Source organism: Sceloporus occidentalis, unplaced genomic scaffold (genome assembly GCF_023333645.1).
Source record: "Sceloporus occidentalis isolate IW3139 unplaced genomic scaffold, rSceOcc1.0.p SCAF_78, whole genome shotgun sequence".
Lineage (NCBI taxonomy): Eukaryota > Metazoa > Chordata > Lepidosauria > Squamata > Phrynosomatidae > Sceloporus > Sceloporus occidentalis.
This window is the reverse complement of record NW_028317058.1, coordinates 2,259,854-2,275,585: the sequence shown is the minus strand read 5'-3', so window position 1 is coordinate 2,275,585 and position 15,732 is coordinate 2,259,854. Positions and strand designations below refer to the sequence as shown.

At 39.7% G+C, this 15,732-nt stretch overlaps 1 protein-coding gene across 1 annotated transcript in view; it reads left to right on the top strand.

The window, feature by feature from the left end:
* SHISAL2B (shisa like 2B) overlaps window positions 1-15,301 on the top strand; it is a 50,984-nt gene extending 35,683 nt beyond the window's left edge. Inside the window, exons 2-3 of the mRNA XM_089495275.1 lie at window positions 12,149-12,306; window positions 15,165-15,301. Coding sequence (XP_089351401.1) covers window positions 12,149-12,306; window positions 15,165-15,301 — 295 coding nt within the window. The remainder of the gene's footprint in view (window positions 1-12,148; window positions 12,307-15,164) is intronic.
* The last annotated feature ends 431 nt before the right edge of the window (window positions 15,302-15,732 follow it).

The following is a 15,732-nucleotide window of genomic DNA, read 5'->3' as shown; positions in this document are numbered from 1 at the left end:
TATTTCTCATTCTTTAATATTAGCCCCTGCTGATGACAATATATAGAAATATTACACCCTGCTTCTGATATATATTAATATTAACCCCTGCTGCGGATATATATTGATATTAGCCCCTGCTGCGGATATATACTTATATTATACCCTGCTGCCGATATACATAAAAATTATACCCTGCTGCCGATATATATTAATATTTGACCCTGCTACCAGTATATATTAATATTAGCCCCTACTGCCAATATATATTATTAGTCCCTGCAGCCAATATATATTAATATTAGCCCCTGCTGCCGATATATATATAAATACTAGACCCTGCTGCCAATATGAATATAAATACTAGACCCTGCTGCCAATTAATATTAATATTAGCCCCTGCTGCCAATATATGTTAATATCTCCCTCTCCCTCCCAAACTATCCTAACTACCCCCTCTCCCTCCCAATCTATCCTAACTACCCCCTCTCCCTCCCAATCTATCCTAACTACCCCCTCTCCCTCCCAATCTATCCTATCTACCCCCTCTCTCCCTCCCAATGTATCCCTATCTACCTCTTCTCACTTCCTATCTACCTCTTTTCACTCTCTAACCCCCTCCTAACTTTCTACCCTCCTCCCCCCCCTTTGAAGTTCACTTACCTTGGGCTTGTAGAAGTCCAGCGGCGGGATCGCGAGGTCTCTGTCTTCCTGGTTCTGCCGCAGTGTGCGCGGCTTCATTGCTGAGCGCCGGATATGACATCATATACCGGCGCTCGGCTTGAAATGCCGGCACTGCGACCAAGGCAGAGGCCTCGCGGTCGCGGAAAAGAGTGAGAGGCGCCGAACGGTCGCTGAGAACTTATTCCTCAGCGACCGCTCGGCGCCTCTCTCTCTCTCCTCCGGATCTATTAAAAAAAAAAAAAAAAAAAGACGGCGTTTCAATTGGGGGGGCACACCGGGGGGCACAGCATGATTTAGGGGGGGCCATGGCCCCCTCTGGCCCCCCCCTGCCGACGCCACTGGTCGTTATCGACTTGAATTTCCATGACGTGCCCGGACCGGCAATTGTCATCAAGGGGTTAAACAGTTATAAACTCATGGGTACCTGCAGGTAATTTATGTGCACAACGTTGGGGCCCTTAGATGTTGGTAGCGCTACCCAGATACAATCAGAAAAAAGTCTGAAGTAATCTCTGAAGTACCTTTGAATGACACCTGTAACTGTAGACATCTCCACTTCTAACAAAAAAGGAAAACTGGCTAGGTGCAGATTCCCCTGGTCCTTGACAAGGCTGTGAGTGCACCTTACCAGAAAGATCCAGAAGTTCAGCAAAATAGAGGGCAGGAGTAGGATAGCAATCCTTTCTCTTCCTTTTGCTGACAGGCTGTGAAAACTGCAGAAAGTTCCAGAATCTGCAGGGAGCTGAACATAAAATGACAGTCTTCTAACTCTTGTGCATTAGACCTCCCTTGCTTTTATTTCAATGTCCCAGCAGAAGTGGATAATCAGAAAAAACCCAGTAGGAATACACTTTCTTTCTGCAGAGCCAGAGAACATGGCTTCACCCCTGTCCTCTTCTTCTTGCCACTCTAGCCCCTCCTTACATGACATGGAAAAAGGGCAAAGTTCAAAATCTCAAACTTAAAGCAAACAGCAAAATATAGCAGTTTGTTGCAATGACAACTAGCTTTTTCTGCTTACTGGCTCACTAGAACATTTGACAGACTAGTGGGTTGGCTCTAGGTTTCAGAGGCCCAAACATGAGGTGTAGTAGATACATATATAATCCAAGCAATGCATTAAACAAAACTATATATGTATGTCAGGGACCCCAACCGGAGCACCCGCGCATCCTCAACTAATATATATGTATAGAGAGTGGCAAAGTTAGAGAGGATTTCTATGTCAGCAGCAGGTTGGAGCGCTCTCTATTCCCAGCCTGAAAGGGCTGACTTTCATCTATTAACCCTTTCATGTTGGGAATATATATATATATATATATATAGTGTGCAAACGCTTTAGGCAGGAGTGAAAAAATGCTATAAAGTTTCATTATATAATTTAGCTTTTATCATTTAACAAAATGCAAAGTGAGTGAAGAGATGAATAATCTAAACCAAATCCATATTTGGTATGACCACCATTTGCCTTCAAAACCCGTGTACGCTTGCACACAGATTTATAAGGAACTCGATAGATCACATCCGCCCTTCTCTCGGGTGTCACACTGTGACAACATCATTCAATGAGCAGTCAGTATTCCAATTTATTGCTCTTTGTCATCATTCCAAAAGTGTATCATAACTAATATAACTAATTGATATAACTAATTTTCAATTTGGTTCTCAATGTCGAGGTTATGCATTGTAAAACTTCTTAAAGTAAAAATTTGCCTATCCTTCTTACATTTTAGAACCCGGGGATTAAAAGAAACTTTATTGCCCCTCCAATTATAAAAGAGTATATCTTTGCATTTTTAGAGAATGAAAACCCATACTAATTACTAAGTGTCAAGAATGTAAGTGTTTCTAACACAAGCATGAATGTCAGATCTAATAGGTTTTTGCTAGAGTATGCTAATTACGCTCCTAAGTATCTTTTTGATGAAAGTATCTCGAAAATGTGTAAGTAATATTGTAAATAGACCAATATAAAAGATACAAAGTAAGGTAGAACATCTTGTTCACACATAACAAACATCTAAACGTCTTAATATTTCATCCATTTTCTTGTCCTGCTATATTCCCTTTTATAAGCAACTAAAGGGACAGAATTCCCTAAGACACAGTGCACACATTTTCTGTGTGCTAGGTTACATTTATTATACTGCTTTAGGTGGATATATTTTAGCATGAGTGTGTGTAAGTATGTCTTACAAGGAGTGTATGCTAGCATGAGTGTGTATGTGTAAAATAAAAGTGCAAAGATATTTGCAAAATACTCATAGTATCTAAAAGGACAGTTTAATATCCCTGACAGCCTCACAAAAGTAAAATGCATACTATTAAGTACTTTGTAGGTACATTAAAGTATATGGCTGGGTTTGAAATAAAGCAATACTAGAACTTTTGGAAGCCCAATGGAAAAGTGAATATGTTTCTTGTAGTAGTATGTTGTACAGCATTAACAAATAATGATGTTCTCTTTCTTATTAATACATTAACCGTTTAAAGACTAAATGTAATTTTGTACTTAAGGACTAAAGGCTTTTTTTAGTATGTTTAGTACAGTATTTAGTTTATAATTATATATTATTTCATTCCGGACAAGTAGGGCCTTTTTTTTTTAAACTTTACCTAAAGAAAATCAGAAACATTTAAAAAGAAATCCCACAATTGTACAGTTTTATATAAAAAATTATTTATAGCCAGAACATATTAAAAATATATATTTCAAATAGTATTAATTACATCCACTTTAAAAATTTTTGTTTTACCTTTTTTTATGATTTTTTCCTTAAATCTATTGATCTTACCCTCACAGCTCCAACTATAGAGAAACTGCTGACAACTTGCAGCTGTGGTCTCGGGGAGGCGGCCCACCCTCTTAATATAGGTTCAATATAGAGAAATGCAAAGTTATGCATTATGGTAAAAATAATAAAAATGCAACCTATTCTTTAAATAAAATATCCTTGGGGGAAAACTACCAATGAGAAGGATTTAGGAATAACGGTTGACAACAGAGTTGACAACAGTGCACAATGCCAGCAAGCAGCTGTGAGGGCCAATAAGGTTTTGGGATGCATAAAAAGAGGTATCGATTCAAGGGAGGAGGATATTATCTCGCCTCTTTACAGGGCATTGGTAAGACCTCACCTTGAATATGCGGTACAATTCTGGGCACCGGTCCTTAAAAAGGACATTATGGAATTAGAAAAAGTGCAAAGGAGGGCTATGAAATTTATAAGGGGATTGGGTGATACTAGTTATGAAGAGAGACTAAAAAAGTTTAAATTATATACGCTAGAAAAATGGCGTCTCAGAGGGGATATGATAACATTATATAAATATATGCAGGGCCAATTTAAAGAGCTCTTCAGTGACGTTCATTAACAGATATTGTCACGGAGCTGGCTAGTCCGACCGACTACCTCCGCTGTCTTGTGCTCCCTTAGCCTGGGACAACACACTTTCCCCGGTTCCCCAGTCACTAGCCGAGACTCAGTGTCGGGTAAAAACAAACCAAGACTGATTTATTTTAGACACACAGAGCTGGATATATCCAGCAAAACACACATTAACATAAAACAAGATATTGGGACACAAACCGCCCCCTGAATCTGCCTCTCAGAGACAACAGGGGCAGTAACGGGATTAACAATACAATAGGGGGGAGACTGATTTATATAACATTAAACATCAAAGAATGGTGGTCACTCCCTGGTGGCAGATCCTGGCTGTCTGCTGGAGATAATCCCCTCAGCCAGTGATGAGATGATATTGCTGGGGGTAGCCACAGAAGTCTTTACAAACTCAGGGCCCATAGTCAATAGGGAGGAGGCTGGCAGTCAGGCTTCTCCAGTGGCCCCAGTGATGGAGGCTTCCGTCACAGATATATACAAAGAACAAGAGGTCACCCTCTGAAACCAATAAAGTCGCTCGTACGGACATTTAACTGATAGAACAGGGAGACCAGTGGGATCTGCAGGGTAAGTTGCAGCATTGGGGTTTTAAAAGTCTGTACGAGCGACCAACAGAGTCGCTCGTACAGACTTTAATAAACCCCAATGCTTCAATTTACCCGGCAGATCCCACTGGTCTCCCTGTTCTATCAGTTAAATGCCCGTACGAACGACCAATAAAGTCGCTTATATGGACATTTAACTGATAGAACAGGGAGACCAGTGGGATCTGCAGGGTAAGTTGCAGCATTGGGGTTTTAAAAGTCTGTACGAGCGACTCTGTTGGTCGCTCGTACAGACATTTAGGCTCCTGGTGCACTTGTTGCACCTTAAGGGGTTAAGGGGCCATGTGAGTGAGCTCCGCTCCTGTTATCTAACGCAGCATCGAAGGGGTTAACGGGAGCGGAAATCCATAGGTTCGCTGTCAGGGGTAACAAAGGCCGTGCGAGTTAGCCTATTGGTCACCTGCAGTAGGCGACCAATAGGCTCATTCGCACTGCCCTGTAACCCGTGACGGCGAACCTGCGGATTTCCACTTCCGTGAACTGCCTATGAATAAGGTATGGGAAAGTATGAGAAATCAGCAGGAAATAACATTTTATTTTAGATTAAAATGGCACAAATGTAGCATATTAATTAAATTATCAGTATTTCTGTTACTCTTTTTTTTTTTTTTTTTTGTTACATTATTTAAATTATTTAAAATATCCTTCTTTTACCCAAATATCACTTCCTAAGGTGACTGTGATTTCAAAGTCTTTAATCCTGGTTATTAGGAAACAATTAAATCAGGATAAAATGTTCTAACACTTACAGCTTTATTTATCATCCAGAATGCTTAATCAGATGTATATATCAGCTCTCTTCACAAACAATTCTTCAGTGCATGCATAACCAGCTTGGTTCTTTGAGAAAAGAGGTATTAAATATTCATGCTAAACCTTTTCCTTGTGCTAGAATAGGCAAAATGTAGTATTACCTGATAACTCTTTGGTCTTTGTTTACCCCTGTTTAGCTATTTCTTAGGTAGGGTCCAAATGTTGTACAATTTATTGTACTACCTCAGCAATATGCAGTGGGTTGCGAGATGGCCAGTTTTAAATTGAGCTTTCCAATATTTTTGTACTCTGTCTTGGAAAATGATACTTGAAATGTCCAGGATTTGAGAATCCTGCCTAAATATAAAAAATGTTGCATGTAAGCATGGAAAAATCTCCTATAGTACAAATGGGCCAATTGGGGAGATCAGAGATGTCCCTTGTAATGGTGCAAAAGGCGCTCTGCTGCTTCAGGCCTAGTGAATACAGCACTATATTTGTGAATATAGGTAAGGGGTGAGAGAGTCAGGGAGGAAGAGAGCGGGTAAGGGAGGAGAGAGAGGGCATTGGAGGAAATATGTGTATTAGAGTGAATATATAAGTGTGTGTGTGAGCATGAATGTGTGTGAGCATGAATGTATATGTGTAAGAGTATGTGTGTGTGTGTGTGTGACAGAATGTATGTGATAATAAATGTGTAAGTGTGTGTTTGTCAGGCTCATCATATCTCAGCCTTTACTGGATGTTGGAGTGTAAGAACACACACAGTGATAGAAACGCACTAAACTAATGAAACAAAAGCTGAATGTTTGAATATATGTATATTAAACAAAACAGATACATCTCACCATAAGTAACAGAGTAGAATGAATATCAAGTATACAGACTGCTGAGGAGTAGAATAGTCCAGGTAAAAATACAAAAGGGTTTAGGACAGGTATCAAAGAAAAGGGGTAAATCCAGTAGGCATACCTCTTAAAGGGGCGGCCACACCTGGCAGTTTGTAGGGCTGAGGCCGAATCATGACAGTGTTAGCATGAGTGTGTATGTGTAAAAAAGGGTGTGTGTAAATATTTGTGCCAGTGTCTATTTTGAGTTACTGGAGCACAAGGTGGGTACAAGGGCCAGAGGGTGCCAGACTTCCTCGGTATATGTTATTTATTGACTGCTGAGTGCAAAGGCAGCCTGGTCTGTAGGTGGCGGCATTTTGAAACTGTGACTACTTTTTGCTATCTTGTCATGTTTTATCTATATTGTGTTGAAAATCTCTCTGGTTTTTAAGATGGAAAAGAAGTTCCTGTTTGTAGACAGGCGTTTGTAGTGTTTGTAAATGTATTCACTAAACATATCATGTTCATATGATGGGGATTCATATGCTGAACAGGTGAGTTTGTTCATGGACGTTAACAAGATAACTAATTTCTTCACAAGAGAGTTGTGTTGCTGAGTGCCATTGGCTCTAAGACTTTTGATATTGTCCGCTTACTGATATCCCCTGCTAAACCAAGTGTCAGGGACGGGGTCCATACAGATGACTGTAATGACCCAGAGAGCTCAATGATGGTATACAGGAGTTATTGTGCGGTAGCGGAGTCGGACAGGGCCTGTTGCAGGGGACTGCACTCTCCCGAGTATTGAGCCCCATAGGGTTGTGCGACCACAACCAGGGCCCTGACATAGCAGCAGATGTTGTTCAGTTCAAACCAAAACTTGGTGATATCCTACAGGCACCCTGGAGCAGGCACGAGACATAGCTCTACAGAGAAATGTGCAGGATGTCACAGGCTGGGATTAGGGAACCTAAACAGAGTAATAGCAGAGGGTATAGAGAAACATAACAAGCAAGGGGACCCAGCGAGCACGGGGGACAGACCAAGCAAGAATCGGCAGCCGCTGGTGCGGAGGAGACCCCCCCTCTGGCAGCCGGCAGTCTCATCTGCCGCCATGGAGGAGAGGGAGACCCCCTCCGTCAGTCAGCAGCCTCAACTGCCGGTACCGAGGAGAAGGAGACCCCCCTCCATCAATCAGGAACTGTAGCCGCTGCCACGGAGGAGAGGGAGACCCCCCTCCGCCAGCCAACAGCCGTAGCAACTGGCACGGAGAAGAGAAAGGCCTCCATCCACCTCCGTGTGCCCTAGGGTCTTGCCAAAACCTCTATTGGTACCTAGTCACTTCCCATCCTTTATAAACTCTCAGTGGACATCAAGACCTTGCCCTCTGATGGTTATGCCTATGTTTCATAGTGCTACTCCTCAGTGTGGGTTCTGGTTTTCATCTTCAGTGTTTGACCTTGGCGTGTTCCTGTTTATTCTGACCTCTGGATTCCTGGCCTCGGCTTGTTTATCGTATTTCCTGACCTCTGGTACCACGACCTCGGCATGACCTTGAACCAGTCCTTGTGTCCTACCTGCATCAGTGTCTCCAACCTCACTGTGCGTGACAGTATCAGAGGGCCACTATGAGACCCACATCGGTAGGACATCAGGGTTCCTGTAAGCCTCGCAGCATACCGATCCAGCTCAACAGGTGGCGCAGCTCATTATGGAGGAGATCCTGCAACATGCTGGGGTTTTTTGAATCAATGCGAAATTCATTTCGAACTGTCTCCGTACGCATTTCCTACTAACCGGGCCAAGGTGGGATATGTTATTTCATTGCTCTTGGATAAGGCCTTGGCTTGGGCCTCTTCACTCTGGGAAAGAGACAATCCTGTCATTCATTCCTACTCCGAATTTGTGGCAGCTCTACGCTCGGTGTTTGATCTTCCTGGAAGAAGGACCACAGCTTCGTCATTTGACAGGGGTCTTTCCCTCTTTTAGATTATGCCATAGAAAGCCGCACTCTTATGGCCAAAGTAAACTGGACTAATGAGGCACTGGTGGCTGCATTTCTAAATGGCCTTTCCGAGGCTCTAAAAGATGAGACTGTGGCTAGAGACTTACCTGCCGAGTTGGAAAATGTGATTGTGTACGTCTCCCAGATTGATCTTCGACTGTGCGAAAGACAAACATAGAGGGATGAGCAGAGAATCATAGAGAGAGAGACAGACGACCCAATATATGCCTAGCCCCATGCTTCGTTCCTCCAGCTGTTTCTACCTTTAGTCCTGAGGAACCTATGCAAGTGGGAGCAACCAGATTTACAGAGCAGGAGAGAAATCAAAGGAGACAGGAAGGACTCTGTATGTACTGCGGTCAGACAGGACACCAAGTTGTCCCAAGAAGCTGGGAAACTCTCGCACCTAATCCAGCTCAGAAGTCCTGCTATAGGTGTATTAGATGTTTCCCCCGATCTATCCGTTCCCTGCATGACTGTTCCCGTTTGCCTGTCCTGGTTATCAGGTCATGTTACCACTGAGGCCTTCCTAGATTCTGGAACCTCAGGAAATTTTGTAGACTCTACCGTTTGCCAACAATTGGGCATTCCCACTGAATCCAGAGCAGTTCCTCTGATTGTGGAGGCCAATACGGGAGACCTCCTTGACCGGCCACAGTGACTCATTCTGCCTCACAACTCACGCTATCTGTTGGAGTATTACATGAGGAGCAGTTAGCATGTCACAAAATCCGTTCTCCCATGATTTCCCTCATCCTGGGGTTTCCATGGTTACGGTCCCACAACGGTCACAGCTTGGGATAAAGCGTGTGCCCAGCATTGCCACAGACCTCTTCACCTCGCCTTGTTTGCTATGGCTCCTAAACCTCTTGCATTTCTACCAGAACCGTACAAGCAGTTGGCCGATGTTTTTGACAAGAAAGAGGCAGAGAAGTTACCACCTCACAGGCCTAATGATTGTCCCATCGACTTACTACCAGGCCGTGTCTTTCCACTATCCGTTCCTGAGACACGTGCAATGGAGTCATATATTGAGGAGAACCTTAAACGAGAGTTTATTCGACGATCTATGTCACCTGCATGGGCAGGTGACTCACGTCCCTGTATAGACTATCGGGGCCTCAACAAGATCACTCGACATAATACGTACCCGATACCTCTGATCACAGAACTTTTTCACAGGCTGCGAGGGGCCACATTATTTACCAAATTGGACCTGCGAGGGGCGTACAACCTCATCAGGATTCGACGTAACGATGAATGGAAGACCACCTTGAACACTCGGTCCAGTCCTTACGAGTATATAGTTATGTCCTTCGGCCTGTGTAATGTCCCTTCCAAGAGTTCATCAATGACTGCATTCGAAATTTCATTCCACAATTCGTGGTTGTATACCTGGACGATATCCTAATTTACTCTCCTGATCTCAAGACTCATCGTAGACACGTGTGCAGTGTCTTAGCTTCTCTTTGACTTCATGGACTTTATGCAAAATTAGAGAAATGCTCTTTTGAGGTCAGCAAAGTAATGTTCCTGTGGTCATAACCAGAAGGGGTTATGAACCATATTTGTGAAAACTCCAAATCATTTTTTTTTACTTTTTGTATTACAACAAACACTGAAAAATTAGATATTTTGAATTATATCCACAAGGGAGGGGCTTAACCAGGAAGAGGTGGGGTCATAATAAGGCCCCTACTTACAAGAGATGTAAGGGTTGTTAATATTTTACTTTTTAGACAATAGAATGTTACCACTAGACAGGGAATAGTAACAACCCTTTGGAACGTCAAATTGAGAGATAGATTTGTAGTTTTAACCTGTTCCTTGCCACTTAGGCTTTTTGCACTGCTCTACATACAGAAATAGGAATAATCTTAATGAAAATAATTAAAAGTTACCTTTTTAATTCAACTTCATTTTCTTTTGGATCTCTAGAATATTGTTAGGGACAAACATAAAGTCCAAAACATCTTTTTTTGTAATTACCAAGCAAACAAAGCCAAATCATGATCCATGAGCATATACCAAAAGACAACCAAGGTTGGTCAGGAACCAAGACGTGCACTAAGACAAACTTCTTTCAGGAATACGTAGATCAGTGATGTCAGGAACAAGCCAGGAATCACGAGCCAGGAGGGACATCAGGGAAAGCCAGGTTATGCCCAGATAATCAGGAACAGAGTAGAATGCACTTGCAGCCAGAAACACCACAGGGCAAAAGGTGTGGGTGAAACTTTGCTGCTTAAATAGCCTGAAGGGGCTGACTGGGGGTTGGATAATGGGCTGGTCCAAAGGTGAGGAGGCATGGTAACTAAGGAGGGAACTCCAACAAAACAAATGAAAACAACATTAAATGCTTTTTTCTGTGCTCACTCTCTGTCACAATCCATCTCTCTCTTTCACACTTCTTGTCTTTCACACTCCAGAGGCTCCACCATGATGTGGAAGTGCTCCAGGAGGCCTGAATAATCTAGATGGGTCCATGGAGAAAGAAAAGTGTTTCTGTGCTTTATAGGTCACTCTGCTCAGGCTGAAAATGTATCCTGTCTCTCTAGCTGGTGCTGTGCTTCTGTGTAGATTAATACTGGAGTGCAAGCTCTCCTATTACATTCAGCAGCATCAGACAGTGACATTCTCTGTTTCTTCTGTTATGTTCCAGGATGCTAGAATAAACCATTCTCTGTAAAGGACATTTAGTCTGGGTCTGCTCCCAACTCCAGAGAATGGTGTCAACAAACAGAAGAGCATTTGATCCCCTTCATTCTCTCTCACTACAGCTACCCCATAAGCAAGCTGGATGTAGATTGTGGGGGCTATGTTGTATACATACATATATATAAATCCACAGACACATAATACAACATATCTGCACCAAATGGTTTAACTATTGAGCTATAGCATTCTTACAAAGTATTGTTACCACTGACAATGCATGTATTTTATATTTCAAGGACATTAGCACTCATTCGATTCAGTTTTATTACTTCAAGGATGAAACACTAGTCTTTTCTGCCTTATAATTTTTTATTGTTAAGTAGCGCACAACTCCGGTTAACTCTTCATGCATAAAGTATTATGTTTTTACCAGATTACTAAACTTTTCAGCCTCCCTGTTTATGTGCTGCCAGAGCTTGCTGATGGGTGGGGGTGCTTTTGCTGGGCAGGGGTGGATATGTGTGTAAGTATGTTAGTGTGTGTAAATACATTGCGTATGTTAGTCTATGTGTCTAAGTATGTTTGTGTGTGCAAATGGAGATATGTTTTTGTGTATGTAAGTGTGTTCATTTGTGTGCATGGAAGTATGTTATAGTATGTGAACATAGAAGTATGTTAATGTGTAAAATAAAAATCTCAATCACATACATATAAATATAGAGAGTATATAGATTCAAATGTCCACCATGCAAACTGGACTAAAGATGTCTTTGTATACATGTGTATACTTGTCAGTGTGTGTAAATGGTAATTTGAGGATGTATATTTTTGTGTATATTTTAATGCATGTGTGTGTTTATGTATATACATAAATTTGTGAAATGCCACGGCTTCAAATGCATTGTAGTGTTTAGAAGCATCAGTTTTGCTGGAAGTGTAATATTTAGAATGTTGCAAATATTGCCAGTGGCCACTGGTGCCACCCCTGGGGGTAGGGAGATGATCTGCCCCCTAAACTGCCTGATTTAAAGATCTTGGTTTACTATTTGAACCTTTTTCCAAGTGTTTTTATAGCAATTCTACATATAGCCACCAGGATGTCTAGAGTAAGAAGGGCTTTAGGCGGCCTATGCAATAAGTCAAAAACATAGTTTTCTATTGTTTTAACTGTTACACTGTTGCAGGTTTTCATGCAAATGACATTTTGTAATTATATGTCTTCTTTTTCAGTATAGGGGCTCTGATTGGCTTGGCAATTGCAGCACTGGTTTTGTTAGCGTTTGTCATCAGCGTCTGCGTACTTTGCTATTTATTTCTATACACAAAGCCACAAAGAATAAATTCTGGTTTGAAGCTACAGCATGCTGGGTCTGCATCTTCACACAAAGGTAAGGTTGGAATGCTAATGTATCAAAAAGTTGTTATATATGAAATCCCCATTGAGTTCACATGAGGTGACCAATCTATTTTATACAGGCTTTTGACAGGCTGAGATCATGAAGTCACCTAAAACGTTATTATTAAAACGAATTATTTATTAAGCTATTTCGTGTGGATAGACTGTAATAATGATTTATGTACTTTTCTAAGTTGAACTTCTAGATTTCTCTGATTAAATAAAAAATACACTAATTATACTCATTAATTAAAAGAGAAGCATAAACTGTGACTTGTCTCAGGTGGCAGAGGCAAGATACTGCATACCCACACATAATGAACTTGCGGGACATACAGTATTTAATAAAAAGAAGTAGAAGATAAAGTTAAGATGGAAGATATTGGCTTTAAGTCCTTCCGAACTAAATTCTTTAGATATTCATGTAAACTATCACAAAAGCAAAATTCTGCATTTTGTATTCCAAGTAAATTGGGAGCGCTTTTAGTATTTGTCATTATTCAAAGCGCCATATTAAAGAGCGAATCATTATGTTGGATGAGTTGTAATGCAATAGACAATGCTGATGTCTAAAAATGGATACAACAAAAGAACAGTTTTCTCTTTATGTATTAACCTACTTTTGTCATTAATTGGCAACTTCCAGTGAACTGCTTGACCTAGGTGAGAGCAAAGCTTTGTATGACTTGAATAAGCTGGATACATTCAATGTTTTGTGCTTCTGCAATTATTTTTTTAATGCACCCAGCTTGACAATCCATGCTATTAAGGTGCCACTACTTAGGGCACCACATTTCACATGTACCTTCTGCAAGCTTATTTACTAATTATATATAGGTGAAACATTAAGTTATAGAAAAAAACTGTACCAGTATATTGTATGGCATCTGGCACTGATGGCATAGAGACTAAAAACTACAAATAGGGCTAATGGGTACTATGAAAGAGCAGAGCTTGCCCAGTAATCCATAAACACACTTGCAGTAGACTAGGTTATAAAGGTTTGGACTGCATTGAATAAAGGGAAGCCAAAAAGATTGATCACCTTATGAGCAGATGGTGCCGCAAAATAAAATTATACAGGCTACGCTTGGGTCAGTATATAAAAAATCAATATAAGCAATGATTGAGGACCTGAATGAATGTTAATATGACTGTGTTCTAATCTAATCATATCAGAAGGCTTCTGAAACTTCCCAAAATGACCATATTATTAATTCATATTTGCTCATTTGAGTACTGTATATTCAGAAGAAATGCACTATATGTAAAGTGTTTTCTGGTTCTGTATAAGGTGCAGCAAAAAGCACCCAAGACAAACTTCACAATTGCCTCAATAAAACCAAATAATATAACCCTAAATGGATACTCCAGTAAATATCAATGGACAGTCCAGATGTAATTATATGAAAGAACAATAAAATAAACAAACAAATATGGTGTAATATGTAGTGGTAGAAGTAAAATACTTCACATATTGTCGCTTGTGCCCAAGCAATTGCTTTGTGTTTAATAGTATTGAATATTTAAGAATCAATTGTTAAAATTGATTCTATAACATTAAAAAATAATTCAGCAAACTGTTAGTATAGTCAATGTTTAATCAGCTATCTCAACAACTGGAAACAAATATTGATAATGCTATAATAGCATTTTATTTGCCTACGATACAATGGTTAAAATGTAATCATTTTTTTTATTACATAAAGAATCAGCAGTGCTCCATTATTTTAGAAAATATCTGCAGAAAGTAACTATTGTATGCATTCATATTGTTTCTCTCTTCATTGCAGAAATAGTAAAAAAAAAATTATATATATATATATATATATATCTGTATATCTAATGTACATGTTTTTACATTATACAGATAGTTGCTAGATGATATTTTTTTCCATTTTACACTTTTTTCTGATGTAAATTGCCATGTTCGCGGTACACATTAATTAGCACATATCCAACAAGCATAACAGAAAATAAACCATTGAGTCCAAATGAACAACATGAATGGAAATAATATTCTCTATACAAATTTGAACTGCTATTGTCTTCAAAAATGGTAAAATGGAAAAATCTAATAACAATGATACATAATAACAGAAACCCCTTATCTGGAAAAATACAATTCTACCTTGGTGAGAATATAACATAAATAATGGACTATTGTTGCTATAACCTGCAGATAAAGAAAATGCATGGTGACATTACCACTGTAATATCACCTTATTATTAGCATGATCTATGAAACAAAAAAAATAATAACCCACTCTTTATGAGAGCCTTAGATTGATATTGCAATAGAGAACCTTTTATGTTTTTCTCCGTTTTCTTAAAGAAAAATTAAATATTATGGTCAATGATTTACTTGAAATATAGTTAAAACCAGATTCTAATAAAAGAACAAGGTAGTGAGCCTGTAATGAAAATTTAATGAATGGGAAAGACATTTCTAACTAATTAAACAATCGTCATTTTATTTCCACATACATAACAATATAAAAACAAAAAAATGTGTGCTGTAACCTGGAAATGTTCATGGTATAACATCATTAAAATCGCTCACTGTATTAGCCTCTACCATTTCTGATAGGAAACAACATACATAGAAATATTTTCTATCATTCGCTATGATTTATTTGTTTATATACATTTCTTAGAAACAAACATTATGTTTTACAATAAAAAATGAGTTACTGATATAAATGAAAACGGGCATATTGAAATGTGAATGAATAGTGGGAAATCACCTACAAATTGGTCATGAACAAAGATGGCATGTGTTATTTTTATCATCACTTGTTTCTTCTTATGTAAGTTCAGAGAAATAATAAAAACACTTTATATTTGCAGGAAAATTGAAGAAACAGATTCAAGCTAATTGCTCCACTAGAACCACTAATTCTACAGTCGACACATTCTCCGAACCAGATGTGGCTGTTCAAGAGAAACTTGCAGATGTTGAACAGATTAATATGACTAAACTGTAAACTGAGAAAAGATTATTGCTTATTTTCTGTTTTGGTTATTTTGTTTTTTCTTACTTTTATACATTTCTTTAAAATGTTTAGAATTAAATAAACTTAAATAGCAAAAATATGCATCTGCAGTCATTTAAACGTGAATCTTGCGCTGGGGCTGGATTTAAAAATGTCCATACCTGGGTGGGTGGCGTCACAAAGGCTCTCCCGTGACCCTGAGTTTTTCGGTGGCGACCAGATACCAAAACCCTTCCCATGTATGTTTGTATGCCTCCATGCCTGCCATTTCTTTCCCTTGCCTTATATTCCCTCCATGCTTGCTATCTCTTTCCTCCTATATGTTTTATATTCCCCAATGAGTGCCATCTCTTTCTTCCTTTGTGTTTTCTTTTCCCCTATGCCTGCCATCTCTTTCCCTCTTTATGTCTTATATTCCTTCA